At 42.6% G+C, this 17,627-nt stretch overlaps 1 protein-coding gene across 1 annotated transcript in view; it reads left to right on the forward strand.

Moving 5' to 3' along the window:
* Positions 1-2,515: 2,515 nt before the first annotated feature.
* CD86 (CD86 molecule) overlaps positions 2,516-17,627 on the forward strand; it is a gene marked incomplete at its 3' end in the record, with an annotated part of 40,111 nt that continues 24,999 nt past the window's right edge. The window contains exon 1 of the mRNA XM_081234700.1: positions 2,516-2,547. Coding sequence (XP_081090826.1) covers positions 2,531-2,547 — 17 coding nt within the window. The 5' untranslated portion in view covers positions 2,516-2,530. The remainder of the gene's footprint in view (positions 2,548-17,627) is intronic.

The raw sequence follows: 17,627 nt of genomic DNA on the forward strand, positions 1-17,627 counted from the left end.
TTGATGTCTGTGAGTCTGTTTCTGTTTTGTAAATAAGTTCATTTATATCATTTTTAAAAATTAGATTCCACATATGAGCGATATAGTATGGTATTTGTCTTTCTCTGAAGAAGACCTTTGTCTTATAACTGTCTTATCAGGTAGTGAGTTTTCTAATATTAGTGAAAAAGCAAAGACTGGACAACCATCTATCAGAGATGATATCGAGGGGGGTCGTTACTTGAGTGAGAGACTGGAATGACTTCTGAGGTCCCTTAAACAACCCTGCAACTCAAATTAAGTCATAGAGTAGGAGAATTCCATGACACTGTATCATCTTTTATTTCTGCTGCCTGTCTCATCTCCCTGCACTTCTATGTTACAGCTTTGGAGGAGGCTGCTCTAAGCAAGAACTAAAATAAATGTATGAAAGAAGGGATATGGAAAAAAGAAAACAAAAACAAAAAACCTTTTTTAAAAAAGGACCTACTACCTGCCAGAATCTGTGCTAGGTATCATGTATATATATGTATATATGTCATCCTATTTGACCCTCACAACAAGCTTATAAGATACTTAGTATTACTTCTGTGAGGAAACTAAGGCTCAGAGAAGTTAAGTAACTTCCCCAAGAACACACATTTATTAACTATTGGAGCTGGGGTTTGAACACAGGTCTCTGTGATTCCAAAGTCCAGTGTGGCGTGTTATTTTTATTCATCCTTTATTTATGGCAAATGATACTGCTTTTTAAAATTTTTAGTATTGACATAAGGATTCCTTTTAAAATAAATTCACTTAAAGTAAGTTAAGAGAAAAATATTGTACAAAGAATAGTACAGATTTTACATGGGTATGAAGTGGTACTAGTACCTAGAATGACTGAAGTTTGGGAAATACTATTCCAAATATTTTGATAGCAGGACTTTCCAATTTAGTCAATCTTATATTTTGACTGCTAAGTACAAGGACGAGAAGAAAATTTGAAGAGTAAGTTGAATGTGAATTAGTTCCCTGTGCTCTGATAGGTGGGGTAATTTCATGTGTTACAATAAGGAAACCAAATGGACCCTTTCAAATTAAAAACTATATGATTGTAAAATCCAGAGGAAAACCCCAGGTGGGGCCTATTCGAGTAAAGGATGACGTTGCCAAGGTATGCACACAGAGTGGCTGAGGGGAAGTAGTGGGGAAGAATGATCATCACCTTTCCAGTGATAGAAGGAAGATCTTTGTGGAAAAGTCAAAGTGAGAATTGGAAAGTCCAAAAAGAAGATAGGAAAGTAGTAATGAAGGCTAAATAGTGCAGAGCTTGCTCTGTGTTGGGTGATTTACATGCAAGACCTCATTTGTTTTTCACAACAACGCAGCAAGGAAGCTATTACTAGTCACAATTCATAGATGAGAAGACTGAGACTGGGAGGCGTTCAATAACTTGCCCAGGGTCCAGTGGCTCAAGCCAGGATTTGCCCTTGGGCTGACCACCAGTTCCAAACCCGCACTACTTCCCCTGCACCACACGTCCTTGCTTGGTTGGACCTCCTCCACCCAGACAACATCAAGCAGTTTTCACTTTGTCACTCTTAATTTCTCCAGCCTTGCAGCCACAACTAGCCTCCAAGAGGCGGGGAGGCATGCTCAGAGGGGGCTGCCTCTCTCCTGAGCTGCAGACTCAGAGGCACATAATTGCTCCCAAAATTGAGCAGAGGGCACTGTAGGGTCTGATCGGGTTCAGAAAAAGAAGCTATGCGTTTGGGGCAGGATTATATATGTGAGGCCTATTTCTGCCTAAGCACTGGAGTTGGAAAAATCCACTTGGAATTCACATACTTTCGTACTTCTTCTTGTGACTTTTCCCCAGACTCAAGAGTACCATCCACTTCCAGGAATAGCAAACCAAGGTAACAAACATTCTAGGCTACGACAATTTGGATTAGATTAGGGTAATGTGAAAATAGGGGCTGTGTAGGCTCATTGGGTTCTCGCAGGATCCATGGAGTGGTACTCAATGAATGATTTTGTGGGGAAGGTGACAGGTGAAACACCGGGACTCTCTGCTCTCTCTCGTTGAGGACTGTCTCCTGCAACCTGGCAGAGCCAGACACAGTATCTGGCACATGGCTGCCCAGTAAAACATTTGCTGAACTGAGCTGACTCTTTACCTGTAGACCTCTGTAATCTGTCAGAGAAGGTGTCTTTGCCATGTTTGTGGCGGGGCTGTCTTTAGGGGGTTTCCTCAGGGCTTTACAGTCACTCGCTCTCAGGAGTGCATTTGTAGTCATTCTCATCAGTGGAAATGCCCACCTGTCAGCAGAAGTTATCTGGAACCAGCGAGAACACTGCCACTGTCTGTGGTGTTATTTCTCTCTGGTCAGTTCCCCTTTCTGCATTTGAGATCTAGCCTCAGCCCTGACATTCTCTCTCTACTAGGAGTGTTAGGAGGTATGGGGAGCTCACAAAGGCTCCTCTTCGTTTATTCTTAATACCTTGTTTCTGTGTTCCTCGGGAATGCCACTGGGCTTATGCCTCTGGTCTCTGGGAGCTGCAGTGGATGGGCATTTGTGACAGGTATGTTCTTATGAAGCTTGTATGCCTGGGAGAGCATGGTACGGGATCAAGCTGCATCTGGGGCAGATGTTCAGAGGTGGGGCTGACAGCCAACAAGGGAGTGGGTAAGAAGGGGTGAGGGGTACGTGCTTAAAACCTTTGACCATCAGGCTTGATTCTCAGACTGGCTACGTCGGAGGTGGGACATTATCAAAACGTGTCTCTTTCAGTCAGATCCCTTTGTCTGCTTTGGTGAGCTAAGAGACATGACAGGCAGGAAATAGAGGGCACCACTTACCAAACAACTGGCAGCCGCTCTTGGCCTTGGAGTGCTGGGGGCTACAGGCAGCTCTGCTCCAGGAGAAACTGTCCAAGTATGCTAGCCCTGACTGAGCCCCTTGTGCCAGCAGAAAGTCCAGAGGACGGGGACAAAACTTACACCCTCTGAAATGGCCTCTGCTTTCTTGTTTGGCCTTTCCCTTCTCCTGTCCAGAAATCTTTGCCCATTTCTTCCTCCCATCCAAGTGCCCCATCCCAATATTGGCCCCTTTTGGCACAAGAGACCAATAGCTTATTTGGAAAGAAATAGTCCTAGGTCAAAAGGGAGCCCAGGCAGTGGTTTATCATGTTCTGTATACCATGAACATATTTGCATTTGCAAATAGGCTTAAAATAGCGCCTCCACTAATAGTTATTTAAGGCTCTGGAGAGACAGGTGAAAATAATTTTTGGCCAAGGGAACTTCCCACTCCTCTCAAATTGTAATAACTGAGGAGTTGACCTGTTCCTCCCAACCTCAATCTTGGGCCTCAGGCTCTGGACTAAAATAAGTCAATTTAATTATGTGCACAAGTTCACAGTTTTATTATTATATCTTCTGTTTGCTGCTACAGATACCACTAACTCTATTTACATGAGCTATCCTGTTTATAATGGAAGCTTTTTCAAATCTCTGCTCATTTGTGTGTTCTAAATACATTTATTGAATGCTTCCTACATCCTAGGTACCGGGTTTCTAACAGGGAGCATAAAAGACATGGTCCTTGTCCTCCTGAAGCTTCTAACCTAGTGGGAAAACAGTGCTAATTAAATAGTCACACTAAAAAATGACCATATAGCAACAGTGCTTTGAAGAGAAGAAATGGTTCTTTGTGATTGTGCTCACTGTTCAATAACTATGCCTTTGAGCTTGATATTTTGGTTCCTCTGATATCCCAGATAACAGATGTCCCCTCCTGGTGGAGGTGAGGACTGGATTTCATGAAATTGAGGCTAGGGTGGGAGGGGAGAGAACATGAAAGGTGAAAGGGTGAGCCAAGCTAGATTCCTTAGGAGAAAAATCAAGGTTCAGATACCATGCTTCAAAAATTAGATGGGCTTCCCTGGTGGCACAGTGGCTGAGAATCTGCCGACACGGGTTCAAGCTCTGGTCCGGGAAGATCCCACATGCCGTGGAGCAACTAAGCACATGTGCCACAACTACTGACCCTGCGCTCTAGACCCCGTGAGCCACAACTACTGAGCCTGTGCCTTAGAGCCCGTGCCCCATAACAAGAGAAGCCACTGCAATGAGAGGCCCACACACCGCAACGAAGAGTAGCCCCCGCTCTCTGAAACTAGAGAAAGCCTGCGCACAGCAACGAAGACCCAATGCAGCCAAAAATAAATAAACAAATAAATAAATTTATTTAAAAAAAAATCAGATAGAGGTGGGAGTTGAGTTTAGGGGTCTCTGGGCCAGGAGATTGAAGCTGTGAAGACACAGAACTAGAGCAAACATGTCTAAACAAGCGAGGAGGTGGTGGGGAGTTTCCTGGAGTCATTCAGAGTCCAAGCAAGTGGGGACACTTCACCTTTCATGGCCAGGAAGGATGGATAGGGCTCTAGGCTGAGCATATAACCATTTATTAGACCCTTATCCTCATCTCGAATCTGATATAGAGACCTTCTGAGCTGCACATCAGAGTATACTTAGGCTGAGGTTTGGGAGAGAGACACCATTTTGAATATATGTAGAAGAAGAAAAGTATCCAGCACTTTCTGTCTCCCCATCAAGATGGGAAAGGTCCCATTCCCTGTTCTTCTCCCTCCTTTCATGAATATGATTTCTTTCCGAGTTCCATTTCCTATTTAGATAAATTAACTTGAACTTAACTTTTTTCTCTTTTTTAATTAATTAATTTATTTGTTTTTTGGCTACGATGGGTCTTCATTGCTGCATGCAGGCTTTTCTCTAGTTGCGATGAGCAGGGGCTACTCTTCGTTGCGGTGTGTGGGCTTCTCATTGCAGTGGCTTCTCTTGTTGCGGAGCACAGGCTCTAGGTGTACGGGCTTCAGTAGTTGTGGTGCACAGGCTTAGTTGCTCCACGGAATGTGGGATCTTGCCAGACCAGGGCTCGAACCCGTGTCCCCTGCATTGGCAGGTGGATTCTTAACCACTCTGCCACCAGGGAAGCCCAAACTTAACTCTTAATAGCTAAAAACAAAAGACATTTCTCCTTTCCAGATAGCATTTGCATTTTAACAGGGGCTTTCAAAAAATGCCTTTACCCAAGGAATGAGTAATTTGGGAATTCCAAGCACCAGGGTAGGGTTAGTACATGGAATGGGGAGAAGGGAACATCCCTCAGATTGTGCACTTGAAACTTTGGTTTTCTCTTTTTGACCATGATTCTGGTTCTGAGAGAACAGGAAGGGGCTCCCTTAGGTTGCCGGAATTGTCATGGCTGCCTTTTGGTAAGTTCTGTGGGTCTTATTCATGGCAGGCAGAGCTCCTGATTGGGTGTTTACAGACTCAAAGAGAGGAACTTGTAAAACTTTGCATGATACTTACCCATAGGAATTTTTTGGCAAAAGGGGAAAAGTGGTTTCCAAAACCATTGATAATTTGAAAAAGCAGTGCTTCTTGACTCAGAAAGGTCCGATTCTAGATACGACTAGGGAAACTGGGCATCTGTCTCATACACAAACTTGCTGTTGGGAGACTGGAAAAGCTAATTACTATTGCCATGTTACGCTCCTTCTTCTGGGTAAGTGAGGGGAATGGACTCAATTTTAAGACTTTAGTTACCTACAATATTGGGGAGTGAAGAAAAGCATCCCCCTGCTCCTTATGAATCTGCCTAGACATTTCTTCTTTGTACCTAGGCATCTTTGATACTGCTCCCCTCATATCTGTGTGGAAACACTGTGCTCCCAAATGGGTGAGGAAAAGGACAGCTAATGAAAGGAAGGCAGTGTTAGGTAAGAAACTTCTCTGCCAATGAGGGCCCAAAGGGATTTGCTCCAAGAAGAGACTGGAAACCAACTCAGACATATGATCCAGCCTAAGCTAGGAGATGTGGCTGGTGGGGAAGCTCAAGGAAAGCAGAGCTCAGGATGGGTGACATGTATCCATACCAATCACCTCCCATGTCCACCAGACACCAGGAAGTGTTCACGTTTTCATCAAGGCATCACTCATGCCCATATTCTTTCATGTCATGCCTGCTGCCCCTAAGCTGGTTCAGCCTCTTCATCTCAAGGTCTACAAGCCTTTAACATTGTCTTTCTTGATCACCCTGATATCAGCCCTTGCCTCCTTCCTCAGGCCACTGACAGGATTATTTTCTTTAAATTTTCATTACATAATTTTTTTGCTCCCACACTATTAATCCCAAACTCCCAATTTTCTATCAAATCAAATATAAACTCTTTATCTGACTTTCTAGGCCTTGTTAAGCTATCCTACGCTGCTTACAGAAACTCATTTCCCATTATTTGTCCAGAGTCAACCATCAACCTCTCTTCCAGTCCAGCCTGATTTTCTTACTGTCCTATAAAAAGACCATGGTCCTTCCCATATTTCCAGGTGTCATAACATTACTATATTTGATTGTGGCTTAGGAAGTTGCCAAAGACTTTTATACTAGTAAGAAACATTGAACACAGGGTTCTGCCTCTGTTCTTATACATGTGCGTGCACCTCAAGAATATGGATAAAATATTTATCCAGTTAAACTCAATCAAACATTTAAAAGTGGTTCATCAGGAGGCAGCAGTTTTTTTTTGTTTTTTGTTTTATTTTTTGCATTACGCGGGCCTCTCACTGCTCTGGCCTCTCCCGTTGCGGAGCACAGGGTCTGGACGCGCAGGCCCAGCGGCCATGGCTCACGGGCCTAGCCGCTCCGCGGCATGTGGGATCTTCCCAGACCGGGGCAGGAACCCGTGTCCCCCGCATCGGCAGACGGACTCTCAACCACTGCGCCACCAGGGAAGCCCGAGGCAGCAGTTTTTTGAGACACATTAACTGCATGCCTAGGATGGTACTTCTTCAGGAATCTGTTTGAAGGGCTGTCCTGGGAAGAATTGTTGGAAGCTTGCAAAGGCTTTCAAGGACAGAGGCAGATAGCCACCACATCGAGTTCTGAACAATCAACAATTGCTAATATGAAAGGAAGACAGAAATTCTCCTAGAAAGATTCTGTTACGCAGTGGCCTAGGCTGACAAGTCTCTGGAGTGGGAGTATCAGAATGAGTGGGCTTAGGTGGAGCACTGGGTAGAAGCCTTATCTGCTCTAACAGAACTTGACTCTCTCCAGCAAGCACTAACACCCCTAGCTTACTCTGTTCCTGTCACCAGAGGACAGATCTGAGACCAAATCTGACCTACTTTTAAGTCCCAGGTCAGTTATCACCATCTTCACCCCACCCTTCTGGACTATAGGAGTGCTTGCTGTTCTCCATCTCTTCTGAAGCCTTAGACCACATGTCAGCTCAGCAGACCCTCCACAGACCCTGGGATCCTCTAAATGCACCCTACCATATACTATGCTAAAAATAAGAGGGGGTTTCCCTGGTGGTGCAGTGGTTGAGAGTCCGCCTGCCGATGCAGAGGACACGGGTTCGTGCCCCAGTCTGGGAAGATCCCACATGCCGCGGAGTGGCTGGGCCCGTGAGCCATGGCCGCTGAGCCTGCGCGTCCGGAGCCTGTGCTCCACAACGGGAGAGGCCACAACAGTGAGAGGCCCGCGTACCGCAAAAAAAAAAAAAATAATAAATAAAAATAAGAGGAATGGAATTGGGTGGGGGCAGGGAAAGGTGGTGTGTCCAGGTTTTCTCCCTTATTTTTCCTCCCTCCTGGGAATGGAATGAGAAGCTTCAAGGTAAACTTAAAAGTTATGAAGTTCAACCACCCACCCAATTCAAGCATCTCTCTTAAAATGTCTCTCTGCATTATTACCCCACTTTTGCTTGAGCAAGTCTGGTGATGAGGAGCTCATTACCTCACAAGAAAGTCCAGTCCTTGGTTGTACCACTCTATTCAAAGTCCTTCATTATCTGAAGCTGAGCTCTGGCTCCCTGTAACTTCCAATTATTGGAACTACTGGCCCTTTAACAACAGTGCATGTGTCTTCCTGTGGGAGGGCCATTAAATATTTGCAGAGGGCCATCAGGTACTTGTAGGCTTCTCTTCTTTAAGTTAGTTAATCCCAGGCCTTTTAACTGTTCCTCATTTGACATACTTTCACTATTCCCTGGTGAATCCCTTGATAAACTCTAATTTGTCATTGTCATTCAAGTATAACCGACCGTGGTACCACAAGTGATGTGGTCTGATTAGCACAGAGCACATTTACCACATTCTACACTAAGAGTGAATTAACTTTTGGTTAGCCTTGTCATGCGAACGCTTATATGATTTTTACCTTTACTATGGATAAGCTACTTCTCTATTGTCTACTTAACTACTTCACGTAAGTGCAGATCTTCATGTGTATCCTGAGATTCAGCATGCTAGTATCACACTTTCTTTTCAGGCTTTATAAATATTAATTCAGCTTACCAAATGACCAGTAGCTACCTGGCTCATTCTTGTACACATTTTTATGCACATCTGCACATTTGAAAGCAGAAGTATGATTTCTGTGCTTTCATTCATAGTTTTACTAAATATGTGAAAGTGAAAAAGTAAAAAAACAGCCCCACAGCATCCACCATGGTATCAGTCTATTAAACAAGAATGGTTCCTGGCACTCAGTTGTTGAGTGAATGAATCAATCAATACCTTGTCCTCATTCCCCATATTTAACCCATCACCATGTCCTGTTGGCTATAATCCTGCTTGAACCTATAAACTTCTATCTACTTTTGCCACCACAACCATAGGCCATCTTCTTTCACTTAAACAACTAGAGTAGCCAACTGATTGGTTTTCTGGACTCTGCCCTGGCTTCCCTACTATCCATTTGCTACACAGCAGCCAGTCATCTTCAAAATGCAAACCTGATTATGTCACTCCTCTGCTGTTGATGTTGCTCTCAGAATAAAGACCAAAATCCTTAACTGACCCATAAAATGAGCATGGTCTGACCCTTGCCGACCTCTCCAATCTTGTCCTCCACTGCTCTCTCCACATTGACCTACTCTCATGTGCCCTCAGTGCCTTTGCACATGCTATTCCCTTTGCATAGCATCCTTCCAAGTCACCCCCCCAACCCTTCACCTACTTAGCACCTATTCAATCTGCTCTGCTTACCTATTGATGCATCACAAACTGCCCCCAAACTTAGCAGCTTACAACAATGAATACCTTACTCTTTCACAGTGTGGGAATCAGAAATTTGGGCAGGCTTCTGAGTGATTTTTCTGGTCCTCAGGGCATCAATTGAGGTCACTTGGCGGTATTAAACTGATGAATGGGCTAGTCTGGAAGTACACTGTCCAATTCAGTAGCCACTAGCCACATGCAGCTACTGACTGCTTGAAAGGTAGCTCATCTTAATTGAGAGTTGTTGTAGGTATAAAGTGCCCACAAGATTTTGAAGATTTAGTACAGAAAAAAGAATGTAAAATATCCATTAATAATTTTTATACTGATCACATGTTGAGGTTATTATATTAGGTATATTGGATTAAACAAAATATATTATTAAAATTAATTTCACCTATTTCTTTTGAATTTTTTAATGCAGCTACTAGATATTTTCAAATTACATATGTGGCTTGCATTATATTTCTGTTAGACAGTGCTGATCTAGAGCAAGGGTCAGTATTTTGTTTTCTATAAAAGGCCACATAGAAAATATTTTCAGCTTTGCAGGCCATATGGTCTGTGTCACAGCTACTCAATTCTACCATTGTAGTACAAAAGCAGTCATAGATAATAATTAAATAAATGGGTACGGCTGTAGTCCAACAAAACTTTGTTTGTAAAAATAGGTGATAGCCTGATTTGGTCTTCACGCTGCAGTTTGCTGACCTCTGATCTAGATGATTCAAGGTTTTATTCACATGTCTGGTGGCATGGAAGAGATGGCTGGAAGGCTGGGTTCAGCTGGGTCTATTGACCCAAACACCTACACATGGCCTCTCCAGCATGGTGGTCTCAGTAGTGGGACATCTTACATGAGTATTCCAAGAAAGACAGAAGCTGCAAGGCTTCTTTTGACCTAGCCCCAGAAATCCTAAACATCCCTTCTAGTGCACTCTATTGGTCAAACAAGCCTCTAAGGCCAGCCCAGACTCAAGAGAGGAGATTAGCAAAGACTATGTGTCCATCTTTAATCTATCACAACATTCTTCAAAGTTTAGACTAGACCTATTATGGGCCCTCAAAGTACTATGAACCTCTCCTCTGTAGCACTTGTCATCATTGTAATTTTACATTTATTTGTATGATCATTATCCTGCTCCTCTGCTAAACTGTAAGCAACCACATGAAAAGGAGTCCTTTCTGGTTTTGCTCATCATTCTATTCCCAGCACCCAGCACAAGGCCTGGCTCCCTAAATATTTGTTAAATGAATGAACGACATTAGGGCACAGCTTTTCAGCCAAATAATTGTATGAGTGTATATCCCATATTTCTCCATTGCTCTCAAGCATATCATGAGACACCCTGTCAGAAGTTAAAATTCAGATACAGTCAAGTCCCAGCAACCTTCTTATTTTGCAGTTCAGAAACTTCGTAAAAAAAGGAAATAAGCCTACCCTATTCCTCCCAGGGCCTCAGAGGTTATCATAGCTGCTCTAAAGGTAGAGCTTCAGGTTCTGGTGCCCTGAGAAGTGATTCATGCAGCACGTCACCCCAAGGCCAGCCAAAGCCCTGGGGAAGCCTTGTCCTCCTCCTGGTCTTCACTCTCTTCTCACCCGGCTGGCTGTGCCCATCCAGCACACCTGGCTTGTCCAGTCACAGTGTGAGCTGGCAGAAGGCAAAGGGCCAGGGCCTGAGCACTGGGCTGAGGCCCATCTAGTCCTCCCTCCACGGAGGTTGTGGTGTCTCCCGCTTCGCTCGGAACAAGGACTCTCGTATGTGCCAGGAGAAGATAAATGAGTCCACCTTCCACACTGGCCTGGAGCTTGAATGGTAGCTATTTGTGGACATTCTGTTTCTCTTTTTAGTGCTGGGTCAGGGACCAAGGGCTGCACATCTTTACACTCCCCCATAACCTCTAGAACAAGCCTGATGCTGAGCAAATTCACTACATGTTGGCAGGAGACGGTCTCAATGAACAACCTTCCTTAGACACCAGCAAAACCTATCATCATTTTTCCTTGTGCCCTGATCACCACTAATATTCTAGACGAAGTTGAGAAATAGGGAAATTTTTTTGTTGCTCCCCAACTTCTGCCTTGGAATCCTTCTCTCACTTCCTGAGTCATCATGTCTGTGCTCCCCTGTCCCACCCCATGGCTGGCCACCCCTACACCACACCTCTGCATACTGCCTTTTGCCTGAACTAGATCCCACATCCTCCTGCAGACCCGAGATGAAAAAGAACTCTTCTTAATCCTCTCCTTTTTCTGCCCCAATACCTGTAGTTCCCTGAGCTCTTCTAGGTGAAGCTTAGCTGAAACACAGTAACATGTATCTGGAGGTCAGCCCAGGCCAGGAAACTGATTACCTGTCTAGGGCTGGAATGGAGAGGAGCATTCTCCGCCTGGCACATAGTGGGTGCTCAAGCAATATTTGTGGACTGAATGGCAGCTCAGGACAGAACTTTTCCGGATACACAGGAACACTTATGGCTCCCTCCTGCCCGCAGCCCAGCCTGTCCCCCTGAGTGTCACACTCTGATTCCAGGAGCCACCATCACACTTGGCCCCAGGGATGTGCTGCTCCCCTGTTGTCCTGAGAGGGTAGAACTGGGATCCTTTCACTGGGTCCTACAGCACATCTGAAACCAGCTGGAACTTTTAAAGGAACCACACCAGTGTTAAAAAGAACACAGCGAGTGACGGATGGAAACTAAATTTTTGGTGGTGAGCAAGCTGTAGTGTATACAGAAGTGGAAATATAATGTTGTAGACATGAACCTTATATAATGTTATTAACCAATGTTACCTCAAAAGAATTTAAAAAGAATGCAAGGAGGCTGTGCAGGTTGAAATCTCAACCTCGGATCTCCACCTCTCAATCTCAATCTCAACCTCCAGGTGACTCAGAACTTTCTTTAACCTCTCTGAAACTCCATTTCTTCATCTGTAACATGGGGAGAAATAATCTCACCTTGTTGTGGGGCATAATAATATACTTAGTCATTCAGCTGACTCTCACTCACATTCTATGATGGCCAGGTATGTAAAGCAAGGGAAAGTAGTGTCTGATGGGTACTTTTCTTTGGTTTCTGAAGTGAACCTCCAGCTAAATGGAAGCTACTCATTCTAGGTTTTTGACCAGTTCACACACCTACAGACTTTACTCTGCTCATAGCTGACAGAAATCTCCTCTCAGAGAATCCTCCCTGTAAATTCTTAGGTTCTTTCCTCTCCCATTCCCCTTTTTGCTCTCTCCCTCCAAAGGCTAGAGTGTCTACTTCTCAGGCCCTCTGGAAAAAGCAGTGACTCATAGTTGGGGTTAAGAGTTCATTGCACAGGAAGCAGTGACATTTCTGCTCTTCTTCAGAGCCGATGACATTGAAGAACACTGGCTTCCTAAGTCAAGCCTCTACCCTCACGCACACTCCATGGCTAGAGGTGAGAGAAATTTTTTTCATGGGGCATTTATACTGTATAAGAGAGAATCATGTCAATCTCAAGTGTTTTAGCCCTACATTTTAATAGGGCCTCTGATAAACTAAGTGTCTAAAGTGTTGGCCAGGATGGTGGGCAGTCTCCAAATTAATGTCAGTGAAGTTTACTAGGAATGTCACTGCTGGGCCAGGATTTTGAGAACAACCATGATCTCTACCCCCCAAATCCATGAAGGGCTTAGATAGAAGTGTGGTAGACTTATTCTGCATAGTTTGAGAGATCAACACCAGTATCAATGAGAGGAAGTTAAGGAGAGGCCGCTTCTCACTTGGGAAGAGTTTCCAAACAGAGAAGTCAGAAACGATGTTGACTTCCTTCTCATACCCAGTGCTCCTCCCCGCTGCACGAATCACAGGGACCATCTGTCCAGGATTTCCCAGGGCCATACCAATTTCATGTAATTGTTTGAATTAAAGGTGATTCATTAAATTTATAACAAAATATAATTTTTTTAATTTTTAAAATTATTTATTTATTTTTATTGAAGTATAGTTGATTTACAACATTATATTAGTTTCAGGTGTACAACATAGTGATTCAATATTTTATAGGTTATACTCCATTTAAAGTTATTACAAAATGATGGGCTACACTTCCCTGTGCTGCACAGTATATCCTTGTTGCTTATTTATACATATACATTTTATTTTATACATAGTAGTTTGTACCCTTTAATCCCCTACCCCTCTTGCCCCTCCCCCCTTCCCTCTCCCCACTGGTAACCACTAGTTTGTTCTCTATAACCATCTGTTTCTGTTTTTTTACATATATTAGTTTGTTTTATTTTTTAGATTCCACATACGAGTGATAATGTAGAGTATTTGTCTTTCTCTGTTTGACTTATTTCACTGAGCATAATACCCTCTAGGTCTATCCGCATTGTTGCAGATGGCAGAATTTCATTCTTTTTTCTTTTTTTGGCTGCATTGGGTCTTTGTTGCTGTGCATGGGCTTTCTCTAGTTGTGGCGAGCAAGGGCTACTCTTTGTTGTGGTATGTGGGCTTCTCATTGCGGTGGCTTCTCTTGTTGTGGAGCATGGGCTCTAAGCATGTGGGCTTCAGTAGTTGCGGCACATGGGCCCCAGAGCACATGGGCTTCAGTAGTTGTGGTGTGTGGGCTCAGTAGTTGTGGCACATGGGCTTAGTTGCTCCATGGCATGTGGGATCCTCCTGGACCAGGACTCGAACCCATGTCCCCTGCATTGATTGTGTGTCCCTGTTCGACACATCACCCAGGGGAAAAATATCTTTGATTACGTCAAGCATACTGATATTTGGTTTGCAAACAATGGGAGATTTTTACACTAGGTGGGAGTTCAGACTCAAAGGGTTCCTAGTCCTCAGATTCTATGATAAATAGGATGCTGGCGGTGATTTAGGATGAGGAAGTACACAGGAATCAAACAGAAAACCCCTTTACCATATGATCCAGCAATCCCACTCTTGGGCATATATCCAGAGAAAACTCTAATTCAAAAAGATACATGCACCTCAGTGTTCACTGCAGCACTATTTACAATAGCCAAGCCATGGAAGCAACCTAAATGTCCACTGACAGATGAATGAATGGATAAAGAAGATGTAGTACATATATACAGTGGACTATTACTCAGCCGTAAAAAAAGAATGAAATAATGCCATTTGCAGCAACATGGATGGACCTAGAGATTATCATACTAAGTGAAGTAAGTCAGACAGAGAAAAGACAAATATCATATGATATCACTTACATGTGGAATCTAAAAAAAATGATATAAATGAACTTATTTACAAAACAGAAACAGACTCACAAACATAGGAAACAAACTTATGGTTACCAAAGGAGGAAGGGGGACAGGGATAAATTAGGAGTTTGGGATTAGCAGATACAAACTACTATATATGAAATAGATAATCTACAAGGTCCTACTGTATAGCACAAGGAACTATATTCAATATCTTGTAATAAGCCATATGGAAAATAATCTGAAAAAGAATATATATATATATATGTATGTATATATAACTGAATCACTAGGCTGCACACCAGAAATGAACACAGTGTTGTAAATCAACTATATACTTCAATTAAAAAAACAGAGAACTCTTTTTCCAGACTCTACCACTGAGTGGTGTCAGCGCTGGCCCAGCAGATAATGCCTGAGTTCTGAAACCTATTGAAATCACTGGAAGGAAGGCAGAGAAATTGGGAGAGAGCATGAGGTGCATAGACTGAACACCTACTGTGTGCTTCAGCAACTGAATATATTTGCAATTCACTGTCACAAAGCACTAATTTTCTAATTGTTTACTAATCAGCACTAATTTTTTAAATATAAAAGAGTTCCTAGAAATCAATAAGAAAAAAGGCCAAAGACCCAAGTTAATAGTAGGAAAAAGAAATGTACAGATATCGAACAGGAAATATTATCTCTCATACATTTGAAAAGACGCTCATACTCAGAATAAAAGAAATTCATTTTAAAATTACAGTGAGAACCACCTCACACCCATTAGCATGGGTACTAAAGAAAAAAATACAGAAAATAACAAGTGTTGGCAAGGATGTGGAGAATTGCAACTCTTGTACACGGTTAATGAGAATGTAAAATGGTGCAGCCGCTATGAGAAACAATATGGAAGTTCCCCCCAAAATTAAAAATAGAATGACCATATGATCCAGTAATTCCACTTTCGAGTATATACCTGAAAGAAATGAAAGCAAGGTCTCAAAGAGATATTCGCACATCCATGATCATAGCATTATTCACAACAGCCAAAAGGAGGAAGCAGCTCAGATGTCCATCAACAGTTGAATGGATAAACAAAATGTGCATATATATACAATGGAATATTATTCAGCTTTAAAAAGGAAGGAAATTCTGACATATGCTACAACATGGTTGAACCTTGAATACGTTACGCTAAGTGAAATAAGCCAGATACAAAAAAAAATATTGTCTGATTCTACTTACATGAGGCCCCTAGAGTAGTCAGATTCATGGAGACAGAAGGTAGAATGGTGGTTGCCAGGGACGGAGGGGTGGGGGAGAGTGTGGAGTTAGTGCTTAACGGGTACAGAGTTTAATTTTGGCAAGATGAAAGAAGTTCTGGAGATGGGTGGTGGTGATAGTTACACAACAATGTGAATGTGTTTAATACCACTGTACACTCAAAAAATGAGTAAGATGGTAAATTTTATGTGTAATTCATGACAACAAAAATTTTTTAAAAATTACAGTGAGATGTCATTTTAACCTTCCCTATTGATAAAGATCGCAAATTAGAAACCTTTGTTGGCAAAAGCTACATGAAACTAAGCACACTCATGTTTTGCTGCTGGGAGCATAAACATAAAATTTTAGGGGAGAACAATTTTTTCAGTATCTGTGAAGATTAAAATTGCAATTACCTTTTGACCTTTTGGTCAAGGCATTCTGCTTCTAGGAAGATAGCTTACTCTCACATATGTGATTTGGCATATGATCAAGGTTTTTCATTGCAGCAGAAGATTGGAAAAACCTAAACGTCTATTGATAGGGGCTGGTAAAGTAAATTATTGCCATCCAATAGAATACACCAGAATAATATACGACTGTTAGAATGAGGATACTCAGCACGTGCGGTTACAGAAAAATCTTCAGGGGAGTGGTTAGTGTGCAAAACTGCATTATAGTATGCTAACATTTGTGTTTTATAATAAAATGAAAAAAAATATGGGTATAAGTTTTCATTTCGTTTTGCCTAAAATAACTTCAAGTAGAGGCAAGAAACTGCTAACAGGTATCAGTGGTCACTCCAGTTATTTCTATGGGGGAAAATCAGACTGCTAGGGGGCAGGGTTGGGAGTGAGTTGCTTTCCACTATTTATCACCTTTACATTTTAAATTTAGTACCATGTGCAGGTATGATCTACTAAAATTTTTTAAATTAAAAAAGAAATGTTATAGTACAGAAGGGAAGAAACAGACACTTTTGGCCCAAAGCTGTGTGCTGGGTGTTATGGGAAAAGAAAGAAAGGGTGTCTAGCCTAGCCCAAAGTCATCAGGGATGGCTTCTAGACAAATCACCCCTAAGAAAGAAATTTCTGCTATTGCATCAGGAATAGTTGCACACTTTCCCCTGAGCATTGGTTTGTTTTAATCTCATGGACAGATCTGTAAATTAATTCACCAATTAGGTTTACCTTTTCTCTTTGTCTGTTAAAAAAGCTACAAGCCAAACTTGTGACCCACACCATGCAAAGTGGGCAGAGTTCTATGGTAAGCATTTAGCATTTGCCTTGTACTCGGCTCCATTTTATATTCCTGCATTTGGTTTGCTTTTCCCCTGTTTGTAATGTTGGTCATCTTTCCTATTCTGTGCTTCCCTGTAAGCCACTCTATAGCCTTTTTGGTCTAAGTTGGGGTAAGTGGGTGAATGAAGAAAGACAGAGAGCAGGAGAGTTAAAAAGAGAGGATGGAGTTTATAGAGCAATGCCTGTCATTTTCCCTGGCTCCATCATGTAGATTAAGTGAACACTCTAGCGCAGTGGTTCTCAAAGTGGGGTCCTTAGACCAGCAGCATCGCTATCACCTGTGAGTTTGTTAGTCATGGGCTTCACTCAATCTACTAAATCAGAATCTCTGTGGACAAGGCGCAGGAAACTGCTTTGACATGCCCTCCAGATGATTTTTGTGCACAATAAAGTTTGAAAACCACAGGGAAGCCAAAGAAAAATTGATTTCTAAACATAAATACTTTCTGTTTGCCCCGCCATACCCATTTATTGGTCAAGATAAGTAATGCTAGCTACTGCAGTAAACAACTCCCAAAATTTCATTAGCTTAACACAATAAAGTTTTATATTTTGCTCATGTCACAGTCCAATATAGATCACTGTGGGGTGTTAAGAGCTGTTTTATTAATTTGTCCAGCAAACCAGCTTCTTTCATAGTGAGGCTTTGCCATCTTCTAGGCCCTTGGGCTCCTCCTCTGGATCCTCTGCATCCAAGAAGGCAGGGGAAGGAGGCAAGAGAGAGGCTTTAGTGCTGCTGTATCTGGAAGTAACACCTGTCACTTCTGCCCACAGTTCTATTGGCCAAAAACCAGTCACATGGTCCACCTAACA

The sequence above is a fragment of the Mesoplodon bidens genome, assembly GCF_964165515.1.
Source record: "Mesoplodon bidens genome assembly, chromosome: 5".
NCBI lineage: Eukaryota > Metazoa > Chordata > Mammalia > Artiodactyla > Ziphiidae > Mesoplodon > Mesoplodon bidens.